Source organism: Pseudopodoces humilis, chromosome 17 (assembly GCF_049639895.1).
Source record: "Pseudopodoces humilis isolate 2021_Gansu_Grassland_sample_001 chromosome 17, ASM4963989v1, whole genome shotgun sequence".
In the NCBI taxonomy this organism is placed as follows: domain Eukaryota; kingdom Metazoa; phylum Chordata; class Aves; order Passeriformes; family Paridae; genus Pseudopodoces; species Pseudopodoces humilis.
Window position 1 is genome coordinate 6,758,908 of NC_142216.1, and position 27,992 is coordinate 6,786,899.

Consider the following 27,992-nt stretch of genomic DNA (forward strand, 5'->3'; position numbering starts at 1 on the left):
GTTTGGGTAGGTCTGAGGATTTCTGCCCCTTGGGGAGTGAATCCTGTGAACAGAATAGGTCCTGTTCCTGTCTGAAGGCGCTGGGCTCCCCCTCCCCTCCCCGCGCATCCCGCTGAGCCGGAGCTGCCCTCTGAAATGTCAGGGAGAGGAAGCAATCCTTGGCTTGTTAGTTTCTACAAGGAAATAAAACACACAGATGGCTCGAGCATCCTCTATCTCAAAGGCAGGAAAAGGATTCTCCGGGCAGGACCAGGCAGCCAACAAACGCGGAGCGATCCAGTGAATGGAGGACCAAACAAAGCAGCGTCTGGCCAGCCCTGGCCGCAGCAGAAAGGGTGGGCCGGCGGCCACCGAGGGGAAACCAGCCCTCTGATGTGCCGGAGCATCCCTCGCTGCAGCGAGGGCAGCGAACAGGCGCTCCCCTGGGGCCCGGGGAGGCTGCTGACAGCAGAGATCCTGGAGGAGGTCTGCAGGGTGGCCCCGGCTGACCCGCTGCCCCCGGCCGGACATGTGGCTACCTGACACGGGCTAACTTTGGCTCAGGACGGAGCCTCTCGGGGAGGATGGAGCGGGGAGCGAGCGAGGGGGGGCACGGCTAGGGAGAGGAAAGACGGCAGGAGACAGAAATGCAAACATGGCCTGACAGCCGTGGGGCAGGGGGAGGGGAGGAGGAAAAAGCAGGGTAAACCTGGCAGGATGGAGCAGGAAACAGGGCTGGAGCGAGCAGGGCGATGGTGAGATAGTGCTTCCTGCCAAGGGAGAACGGCAGACAGATAAACACTCCCAGACTGACCCCTCTTCGGGATGCTTTGGGATGACGTGGTGGCAGGACCCTGGGGCACAGCAGAGTCCCAAAAACAGGTGAGAGCATGGCCAGGCATTGGGTGTAGCCGTGCTTTGCTGCCCAGGGCAGCTGGCTCGGAAATACCCTGTTATAAATCCCTCCCTGGAGGCACCAAGGGACAGGGATACACGGGTAACTTTGCTCCTCAGGACAGCCCATCCCTCTTGGAAGCTTTTGAGCTGCTCTGTTTCTCTTCCCTGATGGACGCTCAGCTCAGAAGATGAAATGTTGAAGGAGCCCAGAGAGCTTGTGCCTTTTTGCCTCATTGCCCATCAGTACAGGTGGTAATGGGATACCAGAAAAGAACCAGTTAATTAAAGTTGCTCAGTCATGAGAGGCTAAAGAGACCTGTTGGGGTGCATGCACTGAGGCCAAGCAGCTTTTCGGACTGAGGCCTGTTTGGCCAGAGCCACAGGCACTGGATGTGCAGCTGTGGAGTGCCAGGGGCTGGGGAAGCAGGGTGGAATGCCCAGCCTCAGGGTGCTGCTGCTCTGGCTGTGGCTTCTGCTTGTGCTGTGACCATGCTGCTGTCCTGTACTGTGCTGCTTATATCTCTGCCCACCCCATCCCTCTCCTCACTTGGCTGCCAGGTGGGGGGGATGCTTTGGCTGGGGTCTCACCTGGTTGCAGGTGCTGAGCTGGAGGACAGCCCTGTTCCTTCAGTCCCCAAATGCCCTGTTTCAGCACATGTCCTTCCTCCTCACCTGGCATCGCTGCAGACTCAGGATGTTTAGGGTATCTCTGAGTCTGGTGCCAAGAGAAAAGCATTTCCACCAGCTCTGGTGGTCCTCTGGTGGCCCCTTCCTCAGCCCTCCTGTTGGTTCCTGCTCAGGGGGCTCCTGCCTCCACACACCAACTTGCCCACAGGTAATTTGGGGCAAAGATGATGTCCCACACTTCTGGCGGAGGACAGGAAGGATCAGACACCCAATAATGATGGTCACCTCTGTGTTTGTATTGACTGAGTTTCTATCATTATTTTTCCTTTCTGTCCCCTGAGAAAGGACACGTGTCCTAATTGAAGCAATGGAACATCTGATGCTTTAGGAAAGTCCTCATAAACTGGTGAAGATATAAATCTGCCCCGCTTTGGTTTGGTGTTGTTTCAGGGCTTTGAAATCCATGGACAAAAATTCATAGACCAAAGGACTGATGCCTTGCCGTTGGCACTGCCCGCTGTGAGAAGGGGAGAGGTGCTGCCCAAGGCCTGAGTGAGCCCTGGGGTGTGGGCTCAGTTGTGTGGCTGGGACTGTGATGCTGTAGCCCAACACCAGGATCAGAGGGGCTGGTCCTGCACTGAGAAATGCAGCCCCCCTGTTTAACCCTTCTGAAGCAGGTCTGAACTGAGGGTCAACCCTGACTTATGGGACAAGGAAATTCTTCCATGAACCTATAAAAGAAGGAGTCTTCTCTGTTTTAACTTGTGCACATGCATAGTTTGGGGGTGATTTTCAGTTTCATATCATTATCTTTTCTCATTTGTTCATTGCTTGCTCATTAGCCTGTTTCCATCTCTGTTTTCCTCCCAGCTTCACTGTGGGCCTGAATGGCTGTCACCCTGCCCTGGCAGTCCTTGGGCACAGGCTTCTGGGCAGAATCTGCTCTATTTTGGTGTCAGTTCCCACTATGGTTTGGGGCTCACTCTGCCCACTGTGAGACTGGAGAGTAGACACCTGGTGTTTCATCCCTACATCATCTGGAGCCTGACGTTTGTTTCTCTGCCTCGTGTGTTATCTCACCTCTCTGCAAAACAAGCCTTCCTCCCTGCTGGAGAGCACTGGGAGGAGGAAGAGGAGGAGCTGACAGCCCTACTTCAAATTTCCCCTGCTGCTCTGCCAGCTGCCTGCTCCTTGTGTGACGTGACACTCACGCTTTGCCGCTCCAACCCACAGTTGGATGCTTGCCCCATGCATGAGAACAAGTTGCTCTACGGGGGAACTTCAGCCCTGTAGGTGGGAATTTGGCCTGGCTCTGCCTCTGGCACGTGGACTTTCCACATGTCTGTGGGCAACCACAGGTCCTCCAGCACGAGGGCAGTGAGTTATACCAGCACAGGGCAGGTGGGGAATTGTAACTGGAGTCGGGGGGAAATGACACCAGAGGTGCAAGAGTTAGTTCCTGTGGGGCACATGCAGTTTTGCCAGAAAATGCTGCTAATTTAGACAAGTCCAGCCTGGAAAGCAGGAGAAGTCTGCAGAAAGAACAAAGCAAGGCTTCTCCTCCCTCTGCCCCAGTGCTAGCTACTGCTGCTCTTTTGAACAGTCCCTCTTGGCCAGCAAGGTACCAGAATTTTACTGTTGTCTATTCAGGAGCAGAGCTCATATATGCCCACAGTAATTGCTGTAAACAAAATTTTCCTTTTTAGAAAGTGTCCAAATCTTCAGTTCCTGCATTGCTTTGTTGAACAGATGCTCATTGCCTGGGAATTTTTGTCTGAAAACAGCAAAGTAGAGGTGGGGTGACAGCAGGGTCAGGGAAGCTTTGCTGGGGGAAAGGACACTTTTTTTCCCTTCCAGCCTATCTTTTGCCCCAGTACAGCACTGGAGTGGGCAGGCTGGGCTGGGTGTGCAAGGTGCAGGGAGACAGGCGTCACCTGGACCAGCTTTTCTTTGTGCATGTTATCTTGTAGCTCTTGTCACAGAACCCCAAGGTGTGGTGGCAGGAGCGAGAGCTGTGCTGGTTAGCTGGGGACACGTGGTGGCTGTGACCAGAGCGATCCAGCCCAGAGCAGGGAAGGAAGTCAGCGAGAAGGACAGAGTGTGAACAAAATCCCTCTCCGGAAAGCCGCCCCGTTAATCAGTCAGCAGGCCAGCTCAGCAGAGAGGGAGGGAAGGGGAAGCAGAGAGGGGCTGAGGTGGTGTCTGGGGGCTTGGGGCAGGATCCGGTGCAGGGCTTCCTGTGAGTGGAAGCAGGCGGAGAGCAGGAGTGTGTCGTACTGTGCCATACCATGCTGTACCTTGCCCCAGACACAGCCTTTGCTCGATTCCCAAAGCCATAGCACGCTCTGGCAGTGCTGACTCTGGCACTGACGCCACTCTGCAGGGATTTAGCATCTGCAGCCATTGCAAGGCAAATCCAGGCCCTGTATGGGGCTTTCCACATGCCCAAGGAGGAGAGAAGAGGTCAGGCTGTGAGATGCCCTGGTGTGGATAGCCCTTTCCAGGGTGAATGTGGCTTTCCCATGAGGCAGGGAGAACCCTGGATGCAGGATGCAACTGAGATCAGCAGTGGTGTCAGGGAGCAGAAAGAGGTAGAGGGACCTGAAAATGAAGCAGCCACCAGCGATAAGGAGAAGGCTCTCAGTGCAGCCTGGCCTGTTTCAGAGCCACGCACTGCAAGATCAAGGCAAGGAAAACTGCTGGGAAACGTGCTCCTCTGGAAATAGACAAGGTGCGACTGGCTGTGTGATCCTGCTTCCTCTCGCCACATCCCATCAATCCCCCTCTGTTTATTTTAATATCCTGCTGCCAACTTGCTTGAAAAAAGCTGCAACCATCTTAAAAAAACAAAGCCAGAGCTGCTGCATGCCTTTTTAATTACATTAATGCTCTCCCTGTGCAAGGGCACAATTGGGTGTGCAGGAGAAAGCGGGAGCTGCTCAGAGGGCTGAGGAGATAAAGCATCACAGGGGTTGGAGGTGGGGAAGGAGGGACTCAGAGGAGAGGAGACACTCCATGCTCTGGAGACATCTCCCTCGCACCCTGGGATTTGCCAGAGACACAAACCATCTGTGTGTCGGTTAGCAGAGATTTAATGGCCAAACCCAGCACCAAGTTCAGTGCTGGAGAGAGCGAAACGCAGGAGAGAGCCATGGCAGGGCATGCGCTCCCTCGGGGAGGGAAAGGGCAAGGCCAGCAATGGGGTGGATCCATCTGGCAAGCACAGAGTGATAGAGAATTTTTGCAGGGAAAGCTGATGTCTTTGAAGATGATTTTGCAGGCTGAGAATGAGTCTATGCATCACTTTGCCTGTCCTGGATGCCATGGGTGGCTCTGGGCATCGGCACCCCAAAATGTGAAGCCTAATGTGGGGCATCAGCGTGAGCAGTGGGTCCCCAGAGCGAGCCAGTGCAGGGAGTCCCCAAAGTTCCCAGCGATCCGGGATGGCCACGAGAGCTGGCCCAGCAGTGCTGCCAGCACCAGGAGTGTCCCCAGCCCCACGCCACGGTGCTTTCGGAGTGAGCAGTGGTTCCTTTTCCTGTTGTACTCACAGAGAGCCATGGACAGGATGCATCTGCAGGAATCCCACAGCCCCAACCTGCACAGATCGTACTTTTCCTTTCTTCCCCTCCACCCCCTGGTGTTGTTTGCTAACAGGTCACCAGGCAGCACGTGAAGGGAGGCAGGGGGATATTTCTGTCGCTGTCCTGCTCCCCCCAGCCTCAGTGCTGGGTCACAGCATTAGCCAAGACACTTCTGCCACATTGGCACTTATTTAGCGGTTCAAGCAGAGGGACCATGCCAGTTTTAAGACCTAATTCAGTGCCTGTTGCAGCCAGCCCTGGAGCTGGCTGTGCCGGGGTTTTGGGGATTACCTTTCTGCTCGCTGCCCCAGAGCACGGACAGGATGAGAGGGTTTGCTGTCCCCAGCCAGCCCCGTGCAAGCCATTATCTTCTGCATTTTGGGCTGAGCACTGTGGGGGTGGTTGGCACCCCCAGCTGCTCCCTGGGACGATGGACAGGGAAGCTGTGGCCATCTGGAGAGCAGTGTTTGCACTGGGATAAGCATGTCCGGCATTAATAGGAAATGCAGCTTAGCAGACAGATTCCTTCCCCCGCCTCCTTTTTTTAATAAACCTTGTTACATTTTGAAGGGATTTTACAAAAAATGCGGTCATTTATTTTCACAGCCCCAGGGCACATTTTTTCTGTGTGACATCTGAGGTGCCCTCCTTTGGGGAAGGGGAGGTTGGAGGCGCAAGGCGGGGTGTCCTCCATGGTGGCCGAGCGCACGCAGCCCCAGGGATCACAGCGACACCGACCCGTGTGTTGAGTGACAAGTGGTGGCTGCTGCTGTTGCTGTTGAGGGAGAGGTGTCTGTAGGACAGGCCGTGGCAGCGGGACATGCACACAGGAGGTGGGCCAGGACTGCCCCTGTGTTGATGCTCCTTCATGTGGGCAAGCGGAGGGGAGGCGGGAGATGGCAGGGGGAGATGGCTGTCACCCTGCTGTTGCCATGGGGGCAGCCATGGGGACACCACCTCAGGGCTGCGCGCAGGCGGGAAGGAAGTGGAGAACAATTGGGGAGAACAAGGCCGGCAGCCCGGGCCTGGCAGGGCTGGCGGTGCTGCTCCGCACGTCCCTCACCGCTGTGACCCCCCTCAGCAGCCTCTCCCGGTGGCAAGAGGGCCCTGGACACTGTGGCTTCTCCACCAGCCTGGATCCCCATGCCACCCCTGTGTCTGAGAAACTGGTGGCCATTTGTTGTCTCCTGGATCAGGGCTCCCCATAGAGAAACATTCCTAGAATCATTGGATGATTAATGCTGGAAAAGACTTCCAAGATCATCAAGCCCAGCCATTAACCCAGCACCACCGTGTTCACCACTAAATCATGTCCCCAAGTGCCACATGTCTTTTGAACACTTCCAGGGATGGTGGCTCTACCACTACTCTGGGAAGCCTGTTCCAATGCCTGACCACCTGTTCAGTGTAGAAATTTTTCCTAATATCCCATGTTAACCTCCTCTGGTGCAGCCCAAGACCATTTCCTCTCATCCTGAGGCTCTCAACCTGGAGTCCTTCAGTCACAGTTTTGGAGGAAAGGTGTTACAGCTGCTTGTGAAACACGTGGAAACACCACACGCTTGAGACCTCTCCAACCCTGCCAGATCTCTCTGGTACCTGGGTTTGAATGTTATAAGGGAAGGAAACAGACATACATAGAACACAGTTGCAAAAAACCTCATGTTTTTGTAGAAAGTCAAGCTAGCAGCATTTTTTTGCATTCTTTTCTTCCTTAGCATTTAGCACCTACCTGAGTCACAGTCTCACATTCCATAACATTTTTCCCCCCTCTCTATTTCTGGTTAGTTTGCTTGTTTTTGCAGTCAACGAGACTGAGACTTCTTTTGAATTATCTCACATCTCCAGAAGCTGGAGTTTTAAGATAAAGATCATGAAGTAATGACAGTCAGCAACACTGTGCTGATGAAAAACAACAGTAGTCTCTGAGGGTAACCGGTACTTCGAGATGTTTTGTCCATGAGGAGCTTGCTTAGGGTGCGTGTCTGGCATGCCAGAGATGCAAACACACAAAAAGTGGGACTCTCCCTGAAAAAATCTGGAAGAAGAGCATGATAATGTTTAACTGCCTGTCCCTGAGCCTGGATAATTTCACTCCTGGAATGTCTGTCTGGTGGTACAGGGAAGGGGGCTGCTGCAATCCACAAAGGTTGGTCCTAGTCAGGTGACTGTACCTGAGAGTGCGGCACAGGAGAAGGGCATTCCATGAATGCTTCGTGGCTCCAGAGAGCATCTCAGTATACCACATTTGTGGTATTTGGGCATCTCTGATTTGTCCCCCTGCTTACAGAAAGCTACATGTGTATGGAAAAATCTGCCAGACTCCCTTCGGTTAGCAGAGGGGATCATTTCAGAGCCCTGGTCCAAGCAAGCCCAATATCATTCACCTGGTGAGGAATGGTCACAGCTGAATTTCTCAATTTCCGATCTTCCATTCTTTTTGTGGCCCTCATCCATGTCTATCAGAGCCCAGAGGCTGTCTGGCCCTGGCCCAAGAGCTGAAGATCTGCCCACTGGAGCCAGGAGGGCTGCAGGCAAACCTTTTGTGTCCCACTGAGCCAGCATTAACTACCTTGTAGGAGCAGACCCCAAGGAGATTTTCCCTTCAAAAGCCTTTGTCCCCCTCTGTGGCACCAGGATAGCTGCTGACCACAGCATTAGGCCCAGGCTTGTGCATCATCCCCTCTCCTTTCTCTCCACAGATCTGGTGAGCAGCTATTCTATGACCCCTCCTACTCTGAGCATCACTGAGGAGGAGCACGTCATCAACGCCAAGGACACGCTGACCATCACCTGCAGGTAGGCACCAGCAAGTGTGGCTCTGTCTAGACTACTCTTGCCTGGTGAGTGTTGGAGAACCAGGCAAGGAGAGCCCACCAGGGACACCTTGGCTGTAGTACTCCTGCAAATTAGCATGTCTGACTACAAATCTTCCACATCTCCCAAGTGTGAATTTGTCTAATTAATTGAAAAAGGAGCAAAAGACGTCTCAGAGGATTCAGTGATAACCTCTGCTGTAGTCTTTCAGAGAAGAAGAAAAATAGAGAAACATTTTGTGTGATTGGATAGCTTTCTTGTAAGCTCTTCAGGGAAACTGGTCTTCCTGACTCTCCTTGTCTTTCTCTTTCTCTGATGATGCTTATTCTCACCTCATTGGGGCCACTGAGATTGAAGCTCTGCTTTCTAAATCTAGTGGGACATTTGGGAGACACTGAGAAATATCCATGGGAGAAGGCAAGGCTGTACTTAGTGGTGGCTATGAGCGGCCTCCAGCTGTTCTAGGGAGGTGAGATTTAATGCTCTCCCTTTCTATATGTGGGTGAAAAGAAGCCACAGCCAGGCCAGGTGAATAACTGTGAGAGGAGCTGGAGAATCTCTGTTTTGTACACTGTGGCTCTGAGGTGGTGTGTCTGAAGTGATCTACACTGGGACACTTGGCTATGCATGTTTTCTGGACTGCCTCTTGTCCCAGAAAGCATAAAAAAAACCCAACAAACAACCCAAAAACATAAACAAGTGGGAGAATTGCCCAAGGTCAATTTTCCTGGAGTTTCCCTTCAGCAGCTGAAAACAGATCCATGCTTGGGATCTGAATGCTGTGTGCAATGGGGATCTAAATTCAGCGTGGGCCTCAAATGGGTGTTTCTCAGTGTTATATATAACCACAGAGCAATTACTGCAAACACTTGGCTGGCATTGTGTTCATGTCTTGTCACAAACATATTTAACTTTTCCTGGAACAGATGGCATTGCTTTTCCTTTATGAACCAGTTCATAACCAAGGGAGAAGGACAGAGGAAAGGTTGTTGATATTAATTACTGAACTGATTTCACTTGGTCTGGGAAGCTGACTGGTTGTGGGCTTGTTTTCATCTGGTGACTTGGAAAGCTATCATGTGTGATGAGATGTAGGAAATGTGTGAGTTGGAGGTCTGTCCATGACTGTCCACAGGGGGCTGTGGTCAGCCATAGAGCCACTGTGGGAGCATAGAGGAAGAGAAGGGAGTTCAGGGATTCCAGTGCTCTGCCGTGGTACTTTTTTCCACAGAGGGATGTGGGAACTGACAGTCTCTACTAAAACCTTAGAAGAGGTGAGATTCAGTGAGGATATTCTGAATGAGCTTAGAAGAGAGGCAGACTCTTTCTCAACAGGGGCCCAGAAAGGTATGCAGAAAGCGCTTTCAAGACTGTTGTCTATAGATTGAGCCAAGGTTCAAGGACATACTGAAGTTACAGTTGTGGTAAAAAAAAGTGTCTTCTGCAGCTGTGAAAGACTGAACTGGCCAGCCAGAGAGCACAGGACCATCTGCAAACAGCATTAAAACCCATCTACCCTCTGCCCATATTGCTCCTTGGCTGCTCCTTGCCTCTGCATCCTGCTGTCCCAGCTGTGCTCCTTGGGGCTGTGCAGTGTCCTTCACACCATGTGTAGATAGATAAGTCTCAGTATCTCCTGCATGGCTCAGAGTGTTCCCCTTTTTCTTCTGAGCTCTTAGTCCTGTGTTTGTCTGTCTTGAGGAGAGGACTTTGACTGTGGGACACTTACTTCATTTGAATGAAGAGTAAATCTTTCCTGGTCCCTGGATCTCTAATTACACCCAGCTGCTTCTCCAACCTCTTCTCTGGACCATGGCCCACCCTGGGAAGACCTGGCTTGTGTTAGTGGGAGCTGAAGGGAAAAACATGTAGACCACCAAGAGAACAGGCAAAGGAGAGGGTGGTGGGGCAGGGTAGGGCAGAAAAAAATACGAAATCAAATCCAGGATCCAGGGATTTCCTGCTGAGCATCGTGTTGGAGGTGACTTCTGTTTGACCCTGGTCTTCCCTTGAGAGCAATGTCCTCTGGCTGCTCTTCGAGCTGCCCTGGAGCCAGGAGTACAGGCTTTCTTGAAGCAGTGCTTCAGCAGAAAGATGAGCTCAAAACCCCCGTGTGAGACTCCCTGGAGACCTTTCAAGCTTCACCCACCGAGCGTGAGAGTCCTGTAGCCAACTGTGCTCTCAGGCTCCCTCGCAGCAGCCTGGATCTCAGACATCCACAGCTCTACAGCCCTGCTCCACAGCCCACCAAGCCTCATCAGTGACCAGAGTCCAGTCCAGGCCATGGGATAAGCAATGCCTCTGGAGCTGGGCATGCTTAACAGATACCCAAAGGCACAACACACACACAAGGAACCACCAGATGCTGGGGCTCTGCTTTTGCAAATGCCATCACATGCAGTCCTGTTCCCTTGTCACCCAGCACAAGGCACCCTTGAGAGACCCAGACAGAGCAGGGGACCAGTGCAGGAGCATTCCCCAAAACAGAGATTGTGCCAGGGCTGGCTGAGAGCCCCAGGGGTGTTTTGATCCAAGCATGTGGCAGAACAGGGGGAAGGGACTGATGCCTAAATGGACAGTGCAGCTTTTATTAGCTCATATTCTTAGAAGGAAGGAAAGAATATTGTGAATCTCTGCATTCATGCCCTCAGCAGCCTGTGTGGAAGGAAAGCAGAGAGCTTGTGCTGTTCCAGCTCATGAGCATTGGAGCAAATCGCACAGGAGCCAGCTACACAACAGCAGAAACCTCTGGAGGGATCAGCTTGGTCCTGACTGTGCCATCCCATCCCATCCCATCCCATCCCATCCCACAGGTGCTGGGCACACAGGTGGGTGTCACAGTATTGTCACAGTACAGCTGGCCTGGACTGGACAAAGTAAATCTGATCATAACACAAATCCAATTCAGCTATCCTAATTCATGCCGGAACATGTCCCTGGATAAGTTACAGGGGACCCTCAGCTGGCTCCATTCAAGATGAGAATTAAGCATACCACTGGCCAGGAAGCTGGGCAGGGAGAGAGATCTCAGCCAATAGATATCAAGCCCAGGAGTTTTTGAATTGGGTAAAGTGAGTTCTGAATAATAAACAAGGCTGTCTCATGAGCACCTGGAGCACAAGTTATGGATTTTTCATCTCCCCACCCATGACCAGCATGTTACAGGTGGGGAGCAAACCAAGCAAAAGAAGGGCCAGGATGTCCTTTGCTGCCCAGTGACCTGTTACCAGAGCTGACTCACAGATGTGCAAACCTGTCTGTGGCAGAGAGGAAATATTTGACCCCATAGCCCTCTTGGCTCCTGTGGAGGAAATGAGCACTGTGGCAGGGCTGAAGGAGCCTGAGGACAATGTGAAGCCCCATAACCATTGCTCCAGAGTGGTATCCAGGAACACACACCACCTGCTGCTCTATCCTACATGTTTGTGGCTGCTATGAACATCCTCCACGGTTCTGAGAGGAATCTGGTTTATCCCAGCTAAGCCACAAAGCCACAACCAGCTTTGCCCATCATACCACACATGGGAGTTTCAAAGAGGATTGAAGAAGAGGGGTGCCAATTGCAACATCTCCCTTGAAGAGCATCTATCCTAAAAAGATTGAGGAAAACAGCTGTGGAGAAGACTACAGTGCATTTTTTTCCAGCTGGCATCAGCAGGCTCCATCGCCAAGAGGCACATTATCACTGAGCTGAAAGAAAACAACTTGGGAATAAATCTTGGAAGGTGACAGATAGGAGAGAGAGAACTATCCAAAACTTCTGCTTGGACCAAATGCACAGGGTAGATTCAGAAATAAATCCACGTGAGCCTGGCCTGTCCTCATTCCTGCCTCCTTCTGGTCCTCTTAACACCCCAGTGACACTAACTTGGACTCACAGTAATACCCACACCTTCTGTGTCCTCACCAAGCCTATGGACACATGAAAGGAAATGAAAGCACATCTGAAAGGAATGCCTGGGTTGAGCTGCCCACAGGCTGGTCAGCATGTCTGTGTGCACTGGCCCATCCATGTTTATATAAACACACATCACTCAACTACTGCTGGCCTTGATGGTTAATGAAACAAGTGGATCTGATAATGTGTGAAAATCCCAGTAGGTAAACAAACAGAAAGCGGAAGCGCTGGAGACTTTTACAATTACCCTCCTCCAAGTGGAGTGCCAAAAATGCCTGGTCTGAAGCTCTCAGCTCTGGGCTGAAAGCAGGGACAGCCCCATGGTCTGTGCCATTGCAGCGGGGCTGTGGACACGGCAGCAGCAGCTATGGCAGAGGCCATCAGGTGTTCCTGGTTTAGTGATCAGTTTTACTGTTATTTTCCATGTGTATGAGTAGGATGGGAAAACCTCAAAATTCAGTTCTTATTTTTATTGAAGTGTTTGTGAGACTGGTACTTGGGAGAAGCTTGCCTGTGCTTCTGCACAAGCTGCCAGAGCTGTACTTACAGCCCTGCCTCAGGCACTGATGGCATTTTTAGTGAAAGGAGAAGTTTGAGCTGGGTAAGAGGGGTTGTGTGGCTGTCCCCAAGGGCTCATTACTGCCTCCAGAGCCCTTGTGCTTGGCAACATAGGAAGAGTGCAGAACTCTCTCCAAACTCATCTGCAGCGAGCTGGAAGGGAGCAAAGTCTGCAGGAAGATATATCAGCTGCTGAAGACAAACAAAGGGGCAGGTCTTTCCCCCATGCTTGGGCAGAAATCCTGTCCTCGTTGTGTCTGAGCCATTGTGCCTTCCAATGGCACCTTATCTCGCTTCCTCCTCGCTGTCCCTTGCTGTCTGGTGATGGTCACAGTCTGGCTTTAAGTCAATGTACTTAAAGGCATCTGCCCACAGAGCTGTCCTGGCAGAGGAGCTATGTGTGCCAACATGTCTATTCCCAGCTTGCATAATAGATGAACCCAGTTTCCCCTCATAGAGCCAACTGTACTGACAAAAGACCATTTTTACCCCACAGCTGTCTCTTACGATGGCTTCTTTTTTTCCCAGTTTCTTTTTTTTTTTGCACGTATTTAAGTGACTTTCAGCTATTTGGCAAACTTTCAAGTGGGGGCTAGGCCTTCCTCTGAAAGGGGCTCTGATTTCACAGAAGGAAACTTCCAGTGTGGAATAAAAGCTTTTTTTGTTTGTAGTAAACAAGTGCGGTTATAACAAGCTACGGTGGCACGTGTGTGCACATGCAAGCTCCCGCTCTGGAGATCCTCAGCTGTATATAAATACACACTTGCACGTTCTGTCTGGGGGTTTCTTGAGTTCGTGGACTTTTCTGTCTGTCTTTGGGCTGCTGCTGAACAGGCTTTGTGGTCAAGCCATCAGCTCAGTGTCCCTGCAGAGGTGGGAAGGGGCAGCAGCTGGGGTTTTGAGGGGCTGCAGGATGCTGTGCAGAGCATGGGGAACCCCCTCCCACAGCAACGGGGAAGCAAACAGCTGGCAGCTGGCCAGAAGGCAGTCAGCTGAGCCTCCTCTTGTTTTCCCCTTGCTGTCTTTTATCCCTGACTCCCTCCTGCTTTTCTCTTTTTTGCTTTCTTTCCAGTCTGTTCTCCTTCCCCCATTCTTCTTCCCACTCCATTCATCACACAATGAGCCCCAGCCAGCAGCTACGCTGAGCCAAGGGAAATCATCACATACATGTGTTTCCCTAATAGCTCTGGACCCTTTTAATAATGTGAGGGAATAGAAAATAAATGGAACCTTTCCCTCAGGGCCCTGTGTGTTTCACTGTCCTGGCATTCATACCAGTAGGACAGAGCCATGGGACAGAGGGGCCTGCCTGTGAGTGGGCTGATACCTTACAGCTTAGCATGGCCAGAGAGGTGGCCTGGGGAAGGGGATGATGATGATGATTTGTTTGCCCAGCACTTAAGGAATCTGGTTGCCATTTCCTTGTGCCTGTTTTCTCCCTTGAAGGATGGCCATTCCTCCATGCCTCAGCCCCAGACTGGTGTCTGCCTGGGCCACGTGCAGGTGCGCACAGAGTCACACAGAGCAATAAAACCACTGCGGTCACCATGCTCAGCCCCAAGCTAATGCTGCTTTTTGCCCATGTCTAGAGGCCAGCACCCTTTGGAGTGGTCGTGGCCAGGGGGCAAGGTGGATCCTGCTGGGAAGGAGGAGACTGAGTTGGTGGCTTCAGCAGCCCCCAGCAGCGGCCGGGCAATCCAAGAAGAAGACTGTGAGGGGACCGGCACAAAGCCGTACTGCAAAGTGCTGCTGCTGACGGAGGCACAGGCGAATGACACAGGTTACTACCGCTGCTACTACAAGTACATTGATGCCAAAATCGAGGGCACCACAGCAGTCAGCACCTACGTATTTGTGAGAGGTAAGAGCTGTCGGTGGTGTGCACCTGCAGGCTGGGGGCCTCGGGGCAGCCAGTGCACCAACATAATATCTGAAAGATTAACCATCTCAATGTGCCTCCCAGGGCAGAGCGTGGCTCCTGCATTCCTGGGGAGGGGACCAAGGGCCAGTTCCCTGGAAGTGCAGGTGACCAATATCTGTCCATGGCAGCAGCGCCTGGGATTCAATTATGTCTCATCCTGGGGGCATCTCTCCAGCCGGGCTGGAATGCAGGAATTCAAGGTGTGAGAGCCTGGCCTCAGAGACGCTCCACCACTAAAAAAAGCATAGGAGTTATCTTTTGGACAGCTGGGGACTCCCTGAGGTGCTGGTGGCCAGGGGTGGTAGTGTTTCATAAAGCTGAGACTGAGAGGGAGAGGATAAATGGTACAAACACTCCATGTGCAGTCTGTTCCTAGACCTGCTGGCCTGAGCTGCTCCATGGTGACAGATCCAGATGCTCCTCTCCACAGTGCACAGGGGCTGCCTGTGCAGGCAGGGTTATGAGGTGCATTTTGGCAGAGGAGGGGATGTTCACCAGGCTTGGGGCTGGAAACAGCTTAGGGAGTGGCTGTGGGGCCAACACTCAGCATCTCTGTGTCCCAGAGGTTCCTCCTCTGTCGTCTCCCCCACTGCTCACAACAGGCTCCAGCAAGATAAATGAACTCTGTCCCTTGGAAACAGTTGGCTGAGCTATTTCTCTTTCCACCCCCATTTATTAGTTTGTGCAGTTGTCATGAGCCAGGCAGGTCATGACATATAAGATGCATTTTTCAGAAGTCCCAGGGCAAAGCCAATTTTGCCTCTGCAGCTATGCAGAGAAAAATGCAGGGGCAAATCAGAAAAGCTGGGCAGCTGTTAGAGAGGAATTGAAGTCTGTTTGGGCAATTGCTTCCTCTTTCCATGGGCTATGCTGCCCACCCTAAAACAGGACAGAGCGTGCCTGGATTTCAGACATCTGTGAGTTGGACAGGGGTGTTCAGACACTCTAGACAGCTATATCAGGATGGAGGCAGAGAACGTCTTAGATACACTGAAAATGAGTACAACCCCACAAGCTTACATGCAGGGAGTGCTTTTGCAAGAACTGATTTTCTTTGTGATCCAACAAATGGCACTTTGCCCCCTGATGCACCTTCTCTCACCTCCAGCCTCTCTGTAGCTCAGGAGCTGCTCTCCTGCTTACCAGAGAGTGCACATTGTGCAGGTTAGGGGCAATAAATCCCACATTGTCAGGGCCCGTGGGACTCACAGTGCCTGTGAATGGCGTGTGTGCAACAGATCCTGCTCTCAGCACTGCTGTGCACATGGCTACACAGCACATGTTCATAGTCAGTCCAATCAGGCTGTCCTCTCTTATGGTTATCAAGCATCTAGAAAACCTCAGTATCTGCCTTTCCAGACAGGGCAGGCTTTCAGGCAGGAGAAGGGAGATGTTAGGAAAGCCCAGGCATATGGTAAGCAGAGCCACTGCAGAACATTCAGATAAAGCCTGTTCCTGCTGAACTGGGCTGCAATGTGAGATTGTCCCTGGAGAGCTTGAAAGAGCTGATGTAAGTGTTGGGGATGTTTGGAGACAGGGTGATCAGACCACAGATTTATCCATCAAGCTCATTTCTCATGTTAAGAGCTTGGTGAAATTGCCAGGAACAAAATATTTGTGCTTGCCTGGAAAAATGGGTTCTTCTGTATATTACCTGCAGTTCAGTTCTTAAATGAACTCTCCATGAATGTGTCTCCTTCACATGTGACTGGTTAGGTGTGGATTTTATTACAACTACAGATAGCACTGTAGCCACAGAATGCCTCATCAGGGTGGGATGAGCTATGTACAGCCCACATCTCATAAAGCTTAGCATGTATTAATGAAGAAGATGCTAAATTATTCCCATCTGACCCGTTAAGGCAGTCTTAAGGAAATTTGTGATGTTGTCAGAGAGGGGAGTTAGTGCATGAATAACAAGCTCATTTGCAGCTGGACCAGCCCAGTAAATCAGTTCTTGGCTGCCATCTGAGCTTGAAGGGGACTTCATAGTCTCTCACCTCTGGCAGTTGTGCAGCTCCTCCTTCTCACACGTCCAGGGTTAGGGAGAGGAATGAGGAACATGTTCACACTGGGAAACAAATCTGTGGTTTCAGAAGTCAGCAATCCTGTGGCAGTAAAAAAAAACAAAACAGTAAATAAGGTAAGAACTCTCTAGGAAATCCATGTGTTCCTAAGAGCTGACCAATACAGTTTCTTGAGTGTGGGTTGTTTCACCTACACTGTAGAAAAAGTGCTTCACACAGAGGAGAGAACTTTGCAGTATGACTATCACTGAAGCAGCAGCTTTACAGACCAAAATTTAAAGATTTATGCACTTAACAGTGGGAGAACTGGGTTGGATTGGGTCGGGCCCAACATGATTTGAACAATAGATCCCCAAGTGAGGATCATTTCCAAATTCATCTTTGACTTGTCCCTTTAGATGGTTCTCTTTAAGGGTTTGGTATCAGAAGGAAAGAATCTCAGGTTGGACAAAGGGATGTCCTCTCTACACTCTCTTGAAATCAATGGTTTAGCTGAAACACAGGTGAATAAAACTAAATGTAGGCCACTGGGATCATTTGGTCTGATTCCAGTGTACCAGAAGCTGTAAAATCTCCCCTAGCAGGGGAGCATTACTCTGAGGCAGCCCAGTGTCTCCCATATGAGACCAAAGACCCCCTTATAAAGCCCCCTTCACCCAGGGGGTGATTACCATGAATAAGGCCAATCATGACCATGTGCTGGATGGACATTTACAGAGGAGAGGTGCTGACAACACCATGCTTTTGAGACACTAGGAGCCAGTCTCTATTCAGAGCATCCCGTGAGGCATACAGCTCTGTGGAAAAGGGCAGGCAGGGCCTGACGGTACAGAATAAATCATCTGTCACTGAGGCCACCAAGCAGCCTCACAATTCTTTGTCTCTTCCAATTTTGTCTTCATCCCATTTAGTCAGCCTGGGTCACTGCTGATTCTACACTGGCTGTGCACAGAGTTTAGTGTAACATCCCTGGCCTTGCTAAGTCATTTCATAATGATTATTTTTGGGTGGTTTTGCTCTTCCTGTCAATATTTGTGCTTGCAGCCGTTGGGAGGCAGTGGGCTGGCAGCCCTGGAAAGCTCAGCTCATGTGTTTCTCTGCCGGGATGGCTGCAGGATGACATCTGCATACCCTGCGCTGCGGATCACTTCCCCGCCCGGGAAGGTCGCGCTGCACCAGGCCAGCACAGCCGCAGCATCCCCACGCCGGCCCTGCCAGGGGACACAGCCACAGCTGGCCAGGCGCCGAGCCCAGGACACGACGCACTGGTTCACAAAGGGCCAGGCTCAGGCAGAGACCGTGAGGGCTCCAGGAAAGGGGAGGTCATTTCCCGCACTGCCCAAATGTCACACAAGTGCCGCTGCACCCGTACGGGGTTTGGTGCGGAGGAGCCGGCTGCCTTTGCATTCCCAGGCTCCAGGTGTCTCCTCTGACTGTCAGATGTGGCAGATGGGGCTGAACAGCTCTACACCGCTCCCTCTGTGAAACTTGTGCTGTGTTAAGGAAATTCAGAAAGCCTCCTTTTCTACTGGTTGTTGCCTTTTCCCATTTTTTTCCTTCTTTTTTAGTAGTTGTTCTCCTTGTATCTTTTCTACAGATTTTGAACAGCCATTTATCAACAAGCCAGAGACACTTCTCATCAGCAAGAAGGAGAACATTTGGGTACCATGCCTTGTGTCCATCCCAGATCTTAACGTCACACTGACCTCGGTGAGAGCTCAGCTGTTGGGAGACTCTGGACCGAGATGTATTGCATTTGTTCTGCATTTGTAATTGCCTGGGTGGAAGCATGACAGGCACTGCCAGGAAAGGAAAATGCATGGGATACATTTTCCATGGAAAGTACAAGCCACTGGCTTCCTCGTTTTATTTGCTGGTTGGAGCTGTGTTATCCAGTTCCCTTGGGCAGACCCCACAGGTTTCCTGCCAACCTTGCTTCTCTTCCCTGGAGCTCCATGAAACAAAACAAGACTTTGATTTAAACCCATTTCCCCACAGCATCCCCTGTTTGCCTTGTCTCTGTGATCTACACCCCTCTAGGTGGTCGGCATCCCCACAAGGGAGGAGGCTGCAGCCCTGGGGCTCATGACTAAAAATAGTTCTCTTATCAGTTTGCTTTTGCTTTTGCCTTCCCCCCCCCCACCACCCTTTTATTTTTTCTTTTTTTTTACAATGAAAATACATCCTTCCAGGATGAGTGTTACTATTGTACAAAGGCCTCCAGGGACACTCTGGGGGCCAGGGGCCTTTCCCTTGCCCGGGAAGGACACTACCCAAGGTCAGCACTCATCCCGGTGGGGCTGATGTTTGGGACATCAGCATCAGTTTCCTTAGCTATCTCTAGAAATTTCCATTCCTGGAAGTCTCTGGCCCACTCTGCAGATGGGGAGGATCACGGTGCAGGATGCAGCTACTTGGGGTAGAGGGGAGGCCACAATTCCTAGATGACAAACCCTCAGGGTAGAGGACAGGAGCACAGCATGATATTGCATCATTTCTTCCCACCAAAGGGATGTGTTAGCCAGCATAAAGCCTGGGAGGGGTGGAGTGGGAATGTTGTTACCCTCTGATTTCAGTTGGCAAAATGTTGATTTTTCCAGCAAAATTTCTTCATCCACCCTGACGGGAAAAGCACTTTCTGGGACAACAAGAAAGGAATGCAAGTACCCACACACTTGATCAGGGACTTACTGTATGTCCACTGTGAGACTGTAATCGACAAGAAGGTCTTCAAATCCAATTTCTTCATCATCCATATAGCAGGTGAATATTTGGGAAGGTTCAGGGGAGAAATTTGGGTGGCTCTGAAGTCCATCAGTGTGGCTCATGGGATTGTTATGGTCCTCTCTAGCTACACAGACTCTGCATGGTGCTTATATATCTTCTACTGTGTGTTGGACAGAAATACACCATGCAGCAGGAGGTTATTCCCAAACCTCCTGTAACTGCACAGTCTGAGTCAAAGAATTACTAGATCAGAAATGGTTTTTTATTCCCTCTTCTGCATCAGGGAGTGAGCTGTATGACATCCAGCTGTATCCCAAGAAAGCCATGGAGCTGCTAGTGGGAGAGAAGCTGGTCTTGAACTGCACAGTGTGGGCTGAGTTCAACTCTGGCGTCCGTTTCCAGTGGACTTACCCTGGCAAACAGGTACCAGCAAACAGAGCAGCTCCCATGCACTGAACTGTTTCCCTCTGAACTGCCCCTTCCTGACCTTTCATTGTTCCTCTTCACATCATTGGCAGGGCTGTGCTTCATAATCCTAACCATGCTGGACATCTTGGTCATGTTTTCCCATTTTTTTCTTCTGCAGCAGAAGGAAGACCCCTTTTCCTGGCAGAAAGCTCTCTCCTTGTTGAGGTGTTACTGCTCTGGGGTTCTTGGGAAAACACTGGCTTCACTTTGACCAAATCCAGAGCAAATGTGGTTGATTTAAAAGGAGCTACTCTAATCAGAGAGCCCTTGTTACCAAAAGCCTGTGAGGTCATCCCCACTGTGTTTTTCCCCTCTTGTATCCTGTGTCTTTTTTGAATGGTGAGACAGGGGAGTCTCTTGAGAACATCACTCAGTTCATGGGGCTCCCTGCCTGGTTCCTGGGCTACAAGAGCAAAACATGGTAAGATCTGACCCCAGCCTCAGGCAGTCAGTACACAGAACATGTGTCCTTCCATCCCTGAGGATGGCAGTCAGTTGTGCAGAAACCTGTCCTGGTAGAGGGAAGCACTGAGCATCAGGAATCACAACTGTGAAGAGCCCATCCACACAGCCCCATCCCATTGCTGTCTTTCATCCCCTTCTCTCTGTCATCTCCCACAGACGCAGCGAGCAGTGATCGAGCCTGAGCGCCGGTCCCTGCAGACACACACGGAGCTCTCCAGCATCCTGACCCTCCACAACGTCAGCCAGCAGGACCTGGGGAAGTACACGTGCACTGCCACCAATGGTGCCCAGATGCTGGAGGAGAGCACCGATGTCATTGTGCACGGTACAGCACCTGCCACAGCCCAGCTGTAGCAGAGCCAGCCCCAGATTGCTTGGGCAGAGCAGCTCCTGAACCTCCATCCACTCTACTGAAACCCAGCTCTCCTCCAGCCCCTCAGCCCTCCTGCGCCCCAGCACCATGCTGGGAGCAGAGTCACATTCAGCAAGGTCCCAAAAGGGAGGGAGAGGGAGATGCCAACACTTTTGGCCCAAATGCAGTAGAATGGCAGGACACACATATCTTGCAGCCCTGTGGCAAAAGCAGTGACCCTGTGACATGGCTGGCCTGAGGGGCACCAGCTGTGGGTTCACAAGGCACCATCTGCTTTGGGTGGCTGTTTATTGGCAGCAGAAAGTCACAGGGCAGCCCAGCCTTCCTGCATCCCCAATGGTTCCTGAGAGGGAGACAAAGGCAGCTCTTCAGCTGCCAGGATCTCAGCTGCACTGTCATGACACCCCACCAGTCCTTGGTCCTTGCTGTTGGGCCCTGTGGAGAGCAGCAGAGCTTTGTGACACCCTGTCTCTTTGACTTCTCCTCCATGGTCCCTTTTTCCCTTGCAGAAAAGCCCTTCATCACTGTGGAGTGGAGGAAGGGCCCGGTGATAGAAGCCACTGCAGGAGACGAAGCCGTGAAACTGCCAGTGAAAGTCGTGGCTTACCCCCCACCAGACTTCCAGTGGTAACTCACCTTTCTTAGCTTGAGCCACCTTCTCCTCTCCTCCTTTCCTCTGCCAAATAGTGAAGCCTAGCCTGGCTTCCTTGCTAGGTCACTCTGTCACCAAGATTGTCACAAATGTCACTTTTTTCAACCCATGGGGGTAATTTCTCCCATGTCCTGGCTCTCAGCTGCACAGCCTGGCTTGGCAGCTCTGCACTGTCTGGAGGAGCCAAGTGGAGCTCCCACAGGAGTTGTCCCTCTCGTCCCTCTGCTGTGGTGATCACAGCTGCCCAGAGGAACAAGGTGGTGGGATGGGTTATGCACCTCATCATGCTGCACTTCCATCAGAGCTGACTGGACATGGGAGCTTCACACCTGCTCACTGCTCAGGGCAGAGCTACAACACCCCCAACCCCACACACATCCATATGACACAATGTGCAGACCCATAACTTGGGTCCAGGGAAGGCCCAGGGGTCTCTCCAGAGAGGTCCTCAGTGCTAGCAAGGGGCACCCTGACTGCACTCTTGTGAGGACCAGCAAACCCTTTGCCCAGCTTCCAGTGGGACACTTCCTCCCCATGGCTGCATTTTCTCTCTGCCTCCCCGCAGGTACAAGGATGGAAAGCTAATTCCCAAGCAATCTCAATCTTCAATGCAGATCAAGGATGTGTCGGAGCAGCACGCTGGGACATACACGCTGGTTCTGCGGAACAGGCTGGCGGGGCTGGAGAAGCACATCAGCCTCCAGTTGGTCGTCAATGGTAAGGGCGGGCTGGGGCTGGAGTGGGGGGAGAGTGCTGAGGCCATGGGCCCAGCCTTTGGGCTGCTCCAGGACCAAGTCCCCATTGCTGTCCTACAGCAGTTGGTACCTACATCATCTCTTCCTCTCCCATGGCACGATTTTGTTCCTCCCTCACTTTGGGCAGGATATGTCATTGCTTGGGCCACTTCCTGATTGCAGCTGGAGATGCTGCTGAGGGTGACCCTGACTGATGCGGACTTGGGAGCAGGGCAGCTGCCACACAGATGGAGTCTTGATCTGGAGTAGTTCCTCTGGGTGGGAAGCCCCTGTGGGGCTATCTCACAGCAGAAACTGGTCCCAGTCATGCAGAAAACAGATGCCAGCTAAAAAAGCACTGGAAGGGCAGTGCTGCCCAGAGATGTGTCTCCAGCAGGATCTGTGGCCCTGTAATTTGAGCCCTGCAGCATCCAGACAGTTCCACTCACCGGAGAAAGGAGAAACAATGTCCTGACTTCTTGACTTGAATCTGCCTGAGGGAGCCAGAGAGCTGTAGTGCCCTGGCTGCTATAAGGGGGCCTGGGGAGAGCTGTGCCAGGCCTGGGGATGCAGTGGCTGAGCCACTGCTTACAATGTCACTCTGATCCTTGCAGTTCCTCCACGCATCCATGAGAAAGAAGCCTCTTCCCCAAGCATCTACTCCAAGAGGAGCCCCCAGGCCCTCACCTGCACTGTCTATGGCATCCCAGCACCAGAGGTGATCCAGTGGCAGTGGAGGCCATGGATGCCCTGTCGGATGTTCTCCCGACGCAGCCTGTAAGTGCCATTTCTTCCAACACCTGTGTCTTGTCAGGCCATCATTGTGGTGTTATGAGCTTCTTGTGACCATGGCTGTGCCCCCAACCATGTCTTGCTTTTGCTCTCCTCCCACAACACAGCACCTTGTGGGAAGGCAGAGTGGAGACACTTGTTGTCCGTGTGGGAGTTTTGCCCAGGCTGGCTGGTCCCAGACATCAACAGCTTCCACAGCATCCTCTGCATCCTCAGCCACCTGCATGTGTCAGTGGATGTCCATGGCCCAGCCACAGCTCACAGCACCTGCAATGAAACCACTGATCACTGTGCTGCTAACAGGGAAACTGAGGCAGATTTCAGGAGAAATTACCACAACCCCTTGGAAAAACCCCAAGACAGCAGCTGGGGCTCACACCATTCCTGCCCTGAGGTCCCCGTGGCTGAAAAGCTGTCTTTTATCTTCTGGGAATTAAAGTGCTGATAGGCAGCTGCTGTTTGTGGGGAAGAATTGCTGAACCCTGGGGAAGTGCCAGATCTCTACCAGCTGCTGGGATGACTTGCCAGCAGGGCACTAGGTAGGCAGGAAGGGTGCAGACCCACTGCCCATGCCCTGGGAAGCTGAGGCAGCATCAGGCAGGTCTGCAGTAGCATTTTTTAATGACAGCCTCACTGGAAGAAGGAAAAGGGATGCTCTGGAGTTGTAGCCAGAACAGTCAGGGTGGAGGACATCAGGGTGCCTGGAGGAAGCCAGGTCCTGCAGCCCTGTGCAGGCTTTTGCCAAGCCAGGGACGCCAGAGAGCTTTCCATTGCATGCAAGTGCACTGTGGCCCTGTCAGGAAGCAGAGGGGCCCATGAATTATGAGCACTGTCTCTCAAGGCCACCATATTTCTGCCTAGCACAGCTCCAGAGGATGCAGGAGGCTTCTTTCTAGCTTCCTGTTGTTTACACAGCTCACCAGTGTGCTTGCCCCGCCAAGTGCTCTGACCTACACTGCCAGCACACACCTTTGCTACAGCTCCTGGGCCCTCAGCTCCCCTCTCCTTCCCTGTTACCCAAAGCCTCTCCCTTCTATCCCAAGCCATGTTTTTGGACAGACCCTCCCATCTTCCACCCCAACCCACATTTCAAAAGCATCTTGCAGGCTGCAGCATCCCAGGTCCCTGACAGATTTGGACACTTCTCCCCACCAGCCTGTCTCAGTCTGAAGAGGTACCATCATTCCCGTGTGAGACACCAGCAGCACCTCTACCTGGGAGATTTCTCTCCTGGCTTTTGCTGAATCAAGGGCAACAGGAGCACCCCTGGGTGCCGCACACTTGTGTGTTGCACCATCTGCTCTCCAGGCCAGCACCAGCCAGTCAGTGACACCCCTGACTCTCGGACCCAGCAGGGCTTTAAGGCCTTGGGGCTGAGCAAAATGAGCTTTCCTAGGCACATGTGAATCGACTTCACCCCTGCCTTTCTCCACCCTTAGCAAGGAAAGATGAATCTCCAGGCCTGTGGGTGAAGACATTGCTCAAGACACCTGTATCGGTTCCCTGCCTCAATTTTCACATCTACAGATTTTCACCTCACTGGTGGTTGCAAGGCATCCTTATAAAGCACATCAAAATTGTGTAACTGAAAGACCCAGGAAATTTTGCAGAATTATTGCACAGGGCCATCAGTTCTCTGACACAAAGCTGCTTTTGCTGCCTTTTTCCCAGCTAATTTTCTCTCTGTCTCTCCCCTCTTTCTCCTGCTTGTCCCTGGCTGCTGGATTAGCAATAGCAGGCACCGAGCAGCAAGACGCCATCAGCGGGACCGGATGCCCGAGTGCAAGGACTGGAAAGACGTGTCAAGGCAGGATGCTGTGAACCCCATCGAGAGCATTGACACCTGGGTGGAGTTTGTGGAGGGGCGGAACAAGGTGAGGCTGTATCCCAAACCTGTCCTGGGACAGGGATCTGGAGACGGGCACGGGACTCCTTTGCAATCAGCCAGGAAAAGTGGCCTGGAAAGGGGCCTGGCAGAGACAGATTTGGGAAGGGCTTCACACCTCTGCTTCTAAAGTAAACCATCAGTGGCAGTTCCTGGCCCTGGGGCTCCGCAGTACCAGGCAGCCCCAGGGCGAGGGAGAGCTGTCATCTTTGAGAAATTACCCTGTGTCCAGAGAGGCTCCCACTGGAGCTGGCTGCACAGAAGGGATTTCATGGATTGTAATTAAACACGAGGCATCCAGCTAGGGAAGACATGTGGGACAGTTGCTCTGGGGGCTTCCATGGCCATTTCTGAGCATTTTGCATGAATTCTGAGAACCAAATCCTGAAGAGCATCCTGGGCAGGAGAGAAGGAGTCACAAACTGACCAGGAAATCTCTGGCCTTGGGAAGGTTCATGTGTCTGGTGGGGCATTTCATCCAGCTGTCCTCATCCTGGCGGGGTGAGGGTGGTTTGGAGAAGCTGGTATCCATTCCAGAGCATCACTCTGCAGCTTTGTGAGTGGGAGCAATGTGTGCTCCACAAAGCCACTTCTCCATCACAGCATTTCCTCTCTGGAAGGAACAACTCTCCCTCGTTGCAGTGTGTGACCTGCTTGCAGCCTGTTTCTTTCTGTCTCCCGGGCAGCCATGAGTGTCAGGTCTGCACCATGACGAGGTTCCTGTCCCCACTGGTGTCGGGCACCAGCCGCTCACAGAGGGATGCAGAACAAACAAATGGGCCCCTGTTTCCGAAAGTCACTTCCTGTTTTCCTACACACCTCTAAAGGCACTTCCCGTCCCCTGGCCTGGCCAGAAGTTCATCACTCCGCCAAAAGGGTGGCAAGGGCAGATGATTCTCCTACCAGAGCAGCTGAAGGGAGAGTGAGGGACTGATGCTCCCCAGGGATGCAAGCAGGAGTGGTGGGAGCTCCTGGGTGAGAAACCCTTGTGTCCCACTACAGATGTGACACTTGTATTGGTTCTTTTTGATCTTTCCCTCTTTTCCCCATTTTATTTCTCCTATTCCTCAGTCTTTCTCATTCCAACTGTTTGGTTGTAATTGTCCTGGAGCTTCAACTTAGGTTGTGCATCCCCATGGATGTGCAAGAGCATTGGGAGAAAAGAGTTCTTCCATTTACAGTGGGATGCTACATCCTAAAATATGCTTTCTCTCTCTTGTTGTCCTTTCTACCTGTCTTCTCTTACCATCCTCCTGGTTTTTATTCCACCTGTAATGTCCAGAATGAGCCACAGGATGTGCCATGCACTGCAGGCAGCAGGATGATGTCAGATCAAGAAACCCCAACTCAAACATAACACTGCAGATTAGAAGGAAAATCCCCGAGAAACAGGAAAGGCTGCACACAAAAGTGCCAGTAATAGGGTCACTCTGGTTGTATGAATAACCCCAAGAAACGGAAAAGGCAATGCACAAAAGTACCAGTAATAAAGTCACTTCAGCTGTGTTGAGTATGCACTGAATGAATGCCTGTTCCTTCTGGTTAACACAACCTCAATACATTGCCCCTCAGAACGGAAATGATTCCCAAAGTCTATGGAATGTAAAGGCAAAGAAATTCCCCTGTAGGAACATGTTCATTTTGCAATTTAAACAGCATCTCATTAGAGGGGTTTCTGCATGTGTTTAACTTGTCATTTAAACTGGAGCCTCAAACTGTGAGTCTCCTCTAAGGGGAGTGCTTGTAACACATTTGGTAACTCACACATGTGCTGTGTGAGCCAGGAGGAGGAGGATAGCAGCCTTATTCCCCAGCTGCTTTTCCTGGCTTATTTGGAGGCAGCATCCTCTGGGTCCATGCTCCCAGGATGGCAGCCTGGCTGTTTGCCCAGTCTTAATCATGTCTTGCTAGAGGGAGAGATGAGGAAGCTTTTAGGACAATATCTATGTACACTTGGAATTCAAAGAAAGATGACAGCTATTCCTGAAGGGATGAGAGCTGGGATGTTTTCACAGGTTTGATTTCTCCTTATGAGTAAAAGGAGTGCTTGCAGCTCTATAAGTACCCATAAATTCCACTGAACCCTGTGGGACACTAAGTAGTCACTTAACTGCAAAGGGCTCAGGGAATCAAAGCCCTGGTGTCCTTTCCCTTTCTTCCCAGTGTTATAAATAAAGCTTGTCAGAAGCTTAACCATCCCCTCAGACCTGCATCATGTTACTGTCCCCCTTGCTGAGTACTGTCCCCATTGTGACCTGAGGTGCTTAACAAGAAGTTTGCTCCCATGGAGAGGCATTTATGCTGACTGGACTCCATAAAAAGATCCAGAGATTTGGAATAAAATCATGTTGTTGTTGGTAGAGACAATGGATAAAGCTTGAAATGCACAAAGAGCTGTAGAATAAGGGTCTGTTTTTGCATAACCCTTTCCCAGGGTTATGCAACAACAGCTGTTGGGGGCTTTGCCACCTGCCAGAGAGCAGCAGTGATCCTACTTCATTTTCCTGATGCTCTTCCTAACTCCTCCTTATGTTCTCTTCCCCCATCAGACAGTCAGCAAACTGGCCATCCAGGAGGCCAATGTCTCAGCCATGTACAAGTGTATTGCCTCTAATAAAGTGGGCCGAGATGAGCGGCTGATCTACTTCTATGTGACCAGTGAGTACTGTAAAACCCCTCCCACCTGCACCAGCCAAACTCTCTGCTTCAAAATGTCGGGTCCTGCCATTCACAGTTAGGATCTTCAACAATAATTGGAAAGCCAGCAGGAAAGCCGGGCTACCCCAGAGCTCTGCTGGGTAGCAAATGTCTGAAGCCCTGGCAGCTGATAGCACAGGCAGAGTTTGTCAGGCAGACCTGGGAATGAGCCAGCACTGCCTATTCCTAGGTCCTGAAGCAGCCCTGGCAGGTCCTGGGCAGGTCTTGGGCTGGGGACATCCCGCTGGCACAGGCAGCTCCGTGGGCTGGGGATGTGTCTGGTCCAAGAGCATCCTCTAGTGGCACCGCCCGACCCTATCCCAGGCCAGGTCCCGCTGGCCCCAGCCCCCGGCAGTGATCCCACGGGATTTTGGTGATGGGAGGAAGTTGATTTTGTAGGAACCAGAGCCAAGCGGTGTGGGCTGGAGTCATGGCCCATAAGGGGCTGTATGAGCCTCCTGCCAGTGGTACCCCGTCCTGACGGGAGCTTGTCCCTGTCTGCTGAGACAGGGAGCCCAGCAAGGGAACAGCAAAAGCTCATCCTATGGAATGAGAATTCCATAATAAAATTCCCAGCCCAGAAGGCTGGGCTCATGGCCCTTGTGGTAGTACCTGTGCTGTCAGAGCCACCAGCTGTTGTGAAACTAGATTAACATCTTCAGTCACTGTTTCAGTAATGCTCTCTGTGTCACTGCCTGCCCATGTGAAGGTAAGCATGTGTGCAAACCAGAATGCTGCAGCTGAGCTGGGAGCAGTAACAGCCTAATTCAGACCTTGCTGGCTTGTTTCATTTGTGACCCCATCTTAATTTAACCATGGGACTTGAGCATATCCCATAGCACTTGCTGGATTTAAGCTGTGGTTGCCAGCAGTTTGCATGTCACAGTTCTG

The 27,992-nt window shown here is 51.7% G+C and overlaps 1 protein-coding gene across 2 annotated transcripts in view; it reads left to right on the forward strand.

The window, feature by feature from the left end:
* FLT4 (fms related receptor tyrosine kinase 4) overlaps positions 1-27,992 on the forward strand; it is a 57,690-nt gene that overhangs the window by 13,402 nt on the left and 16,296 nt on the right. For both annotated transcript variants that reach the window (XM_014253184.2, XM_014253185.2), the window contains exons 2-12: positions 7,790-7,886; positions 13,950-14,221; positions 17,906-18,018; positions 18,909-19,071; positions 19,319-19,458; positions 20,125-20,293; positions 20,851-20,968; positions 21,559-21,710; positions 22,342-22,504; positions 24,249-24,393; positions 26,954-27,062. In XM_014253184.2, coding sequence (XP_014108659.2) covers positions 7,790-7,886; positions 13,950-14,221; positions 17,906-18,018; positions 18,909-19,071; positions 19,319-19,458; positions 20,125-20,293; positions 20,851-20,968; positions 21,559-21,710; positions 22,342-22,504; positions 24,249-24,393; positions 26,954-27,062 — 1,641 coding nt within the window. The remainder of the gene's footprint in view (positions 1-7,789; positions 7,887-13,949; positions 14,222-17,905; positions 18,019-18,908; positions 19,072-19,318; positions 19,459-20,124; positions 20,294-20,850; positions 20,969-21,558; positions 21,711-22,341; positions 22,505-24,248; positions 24,394-26,953; positions 27,063-27,992) is intronic.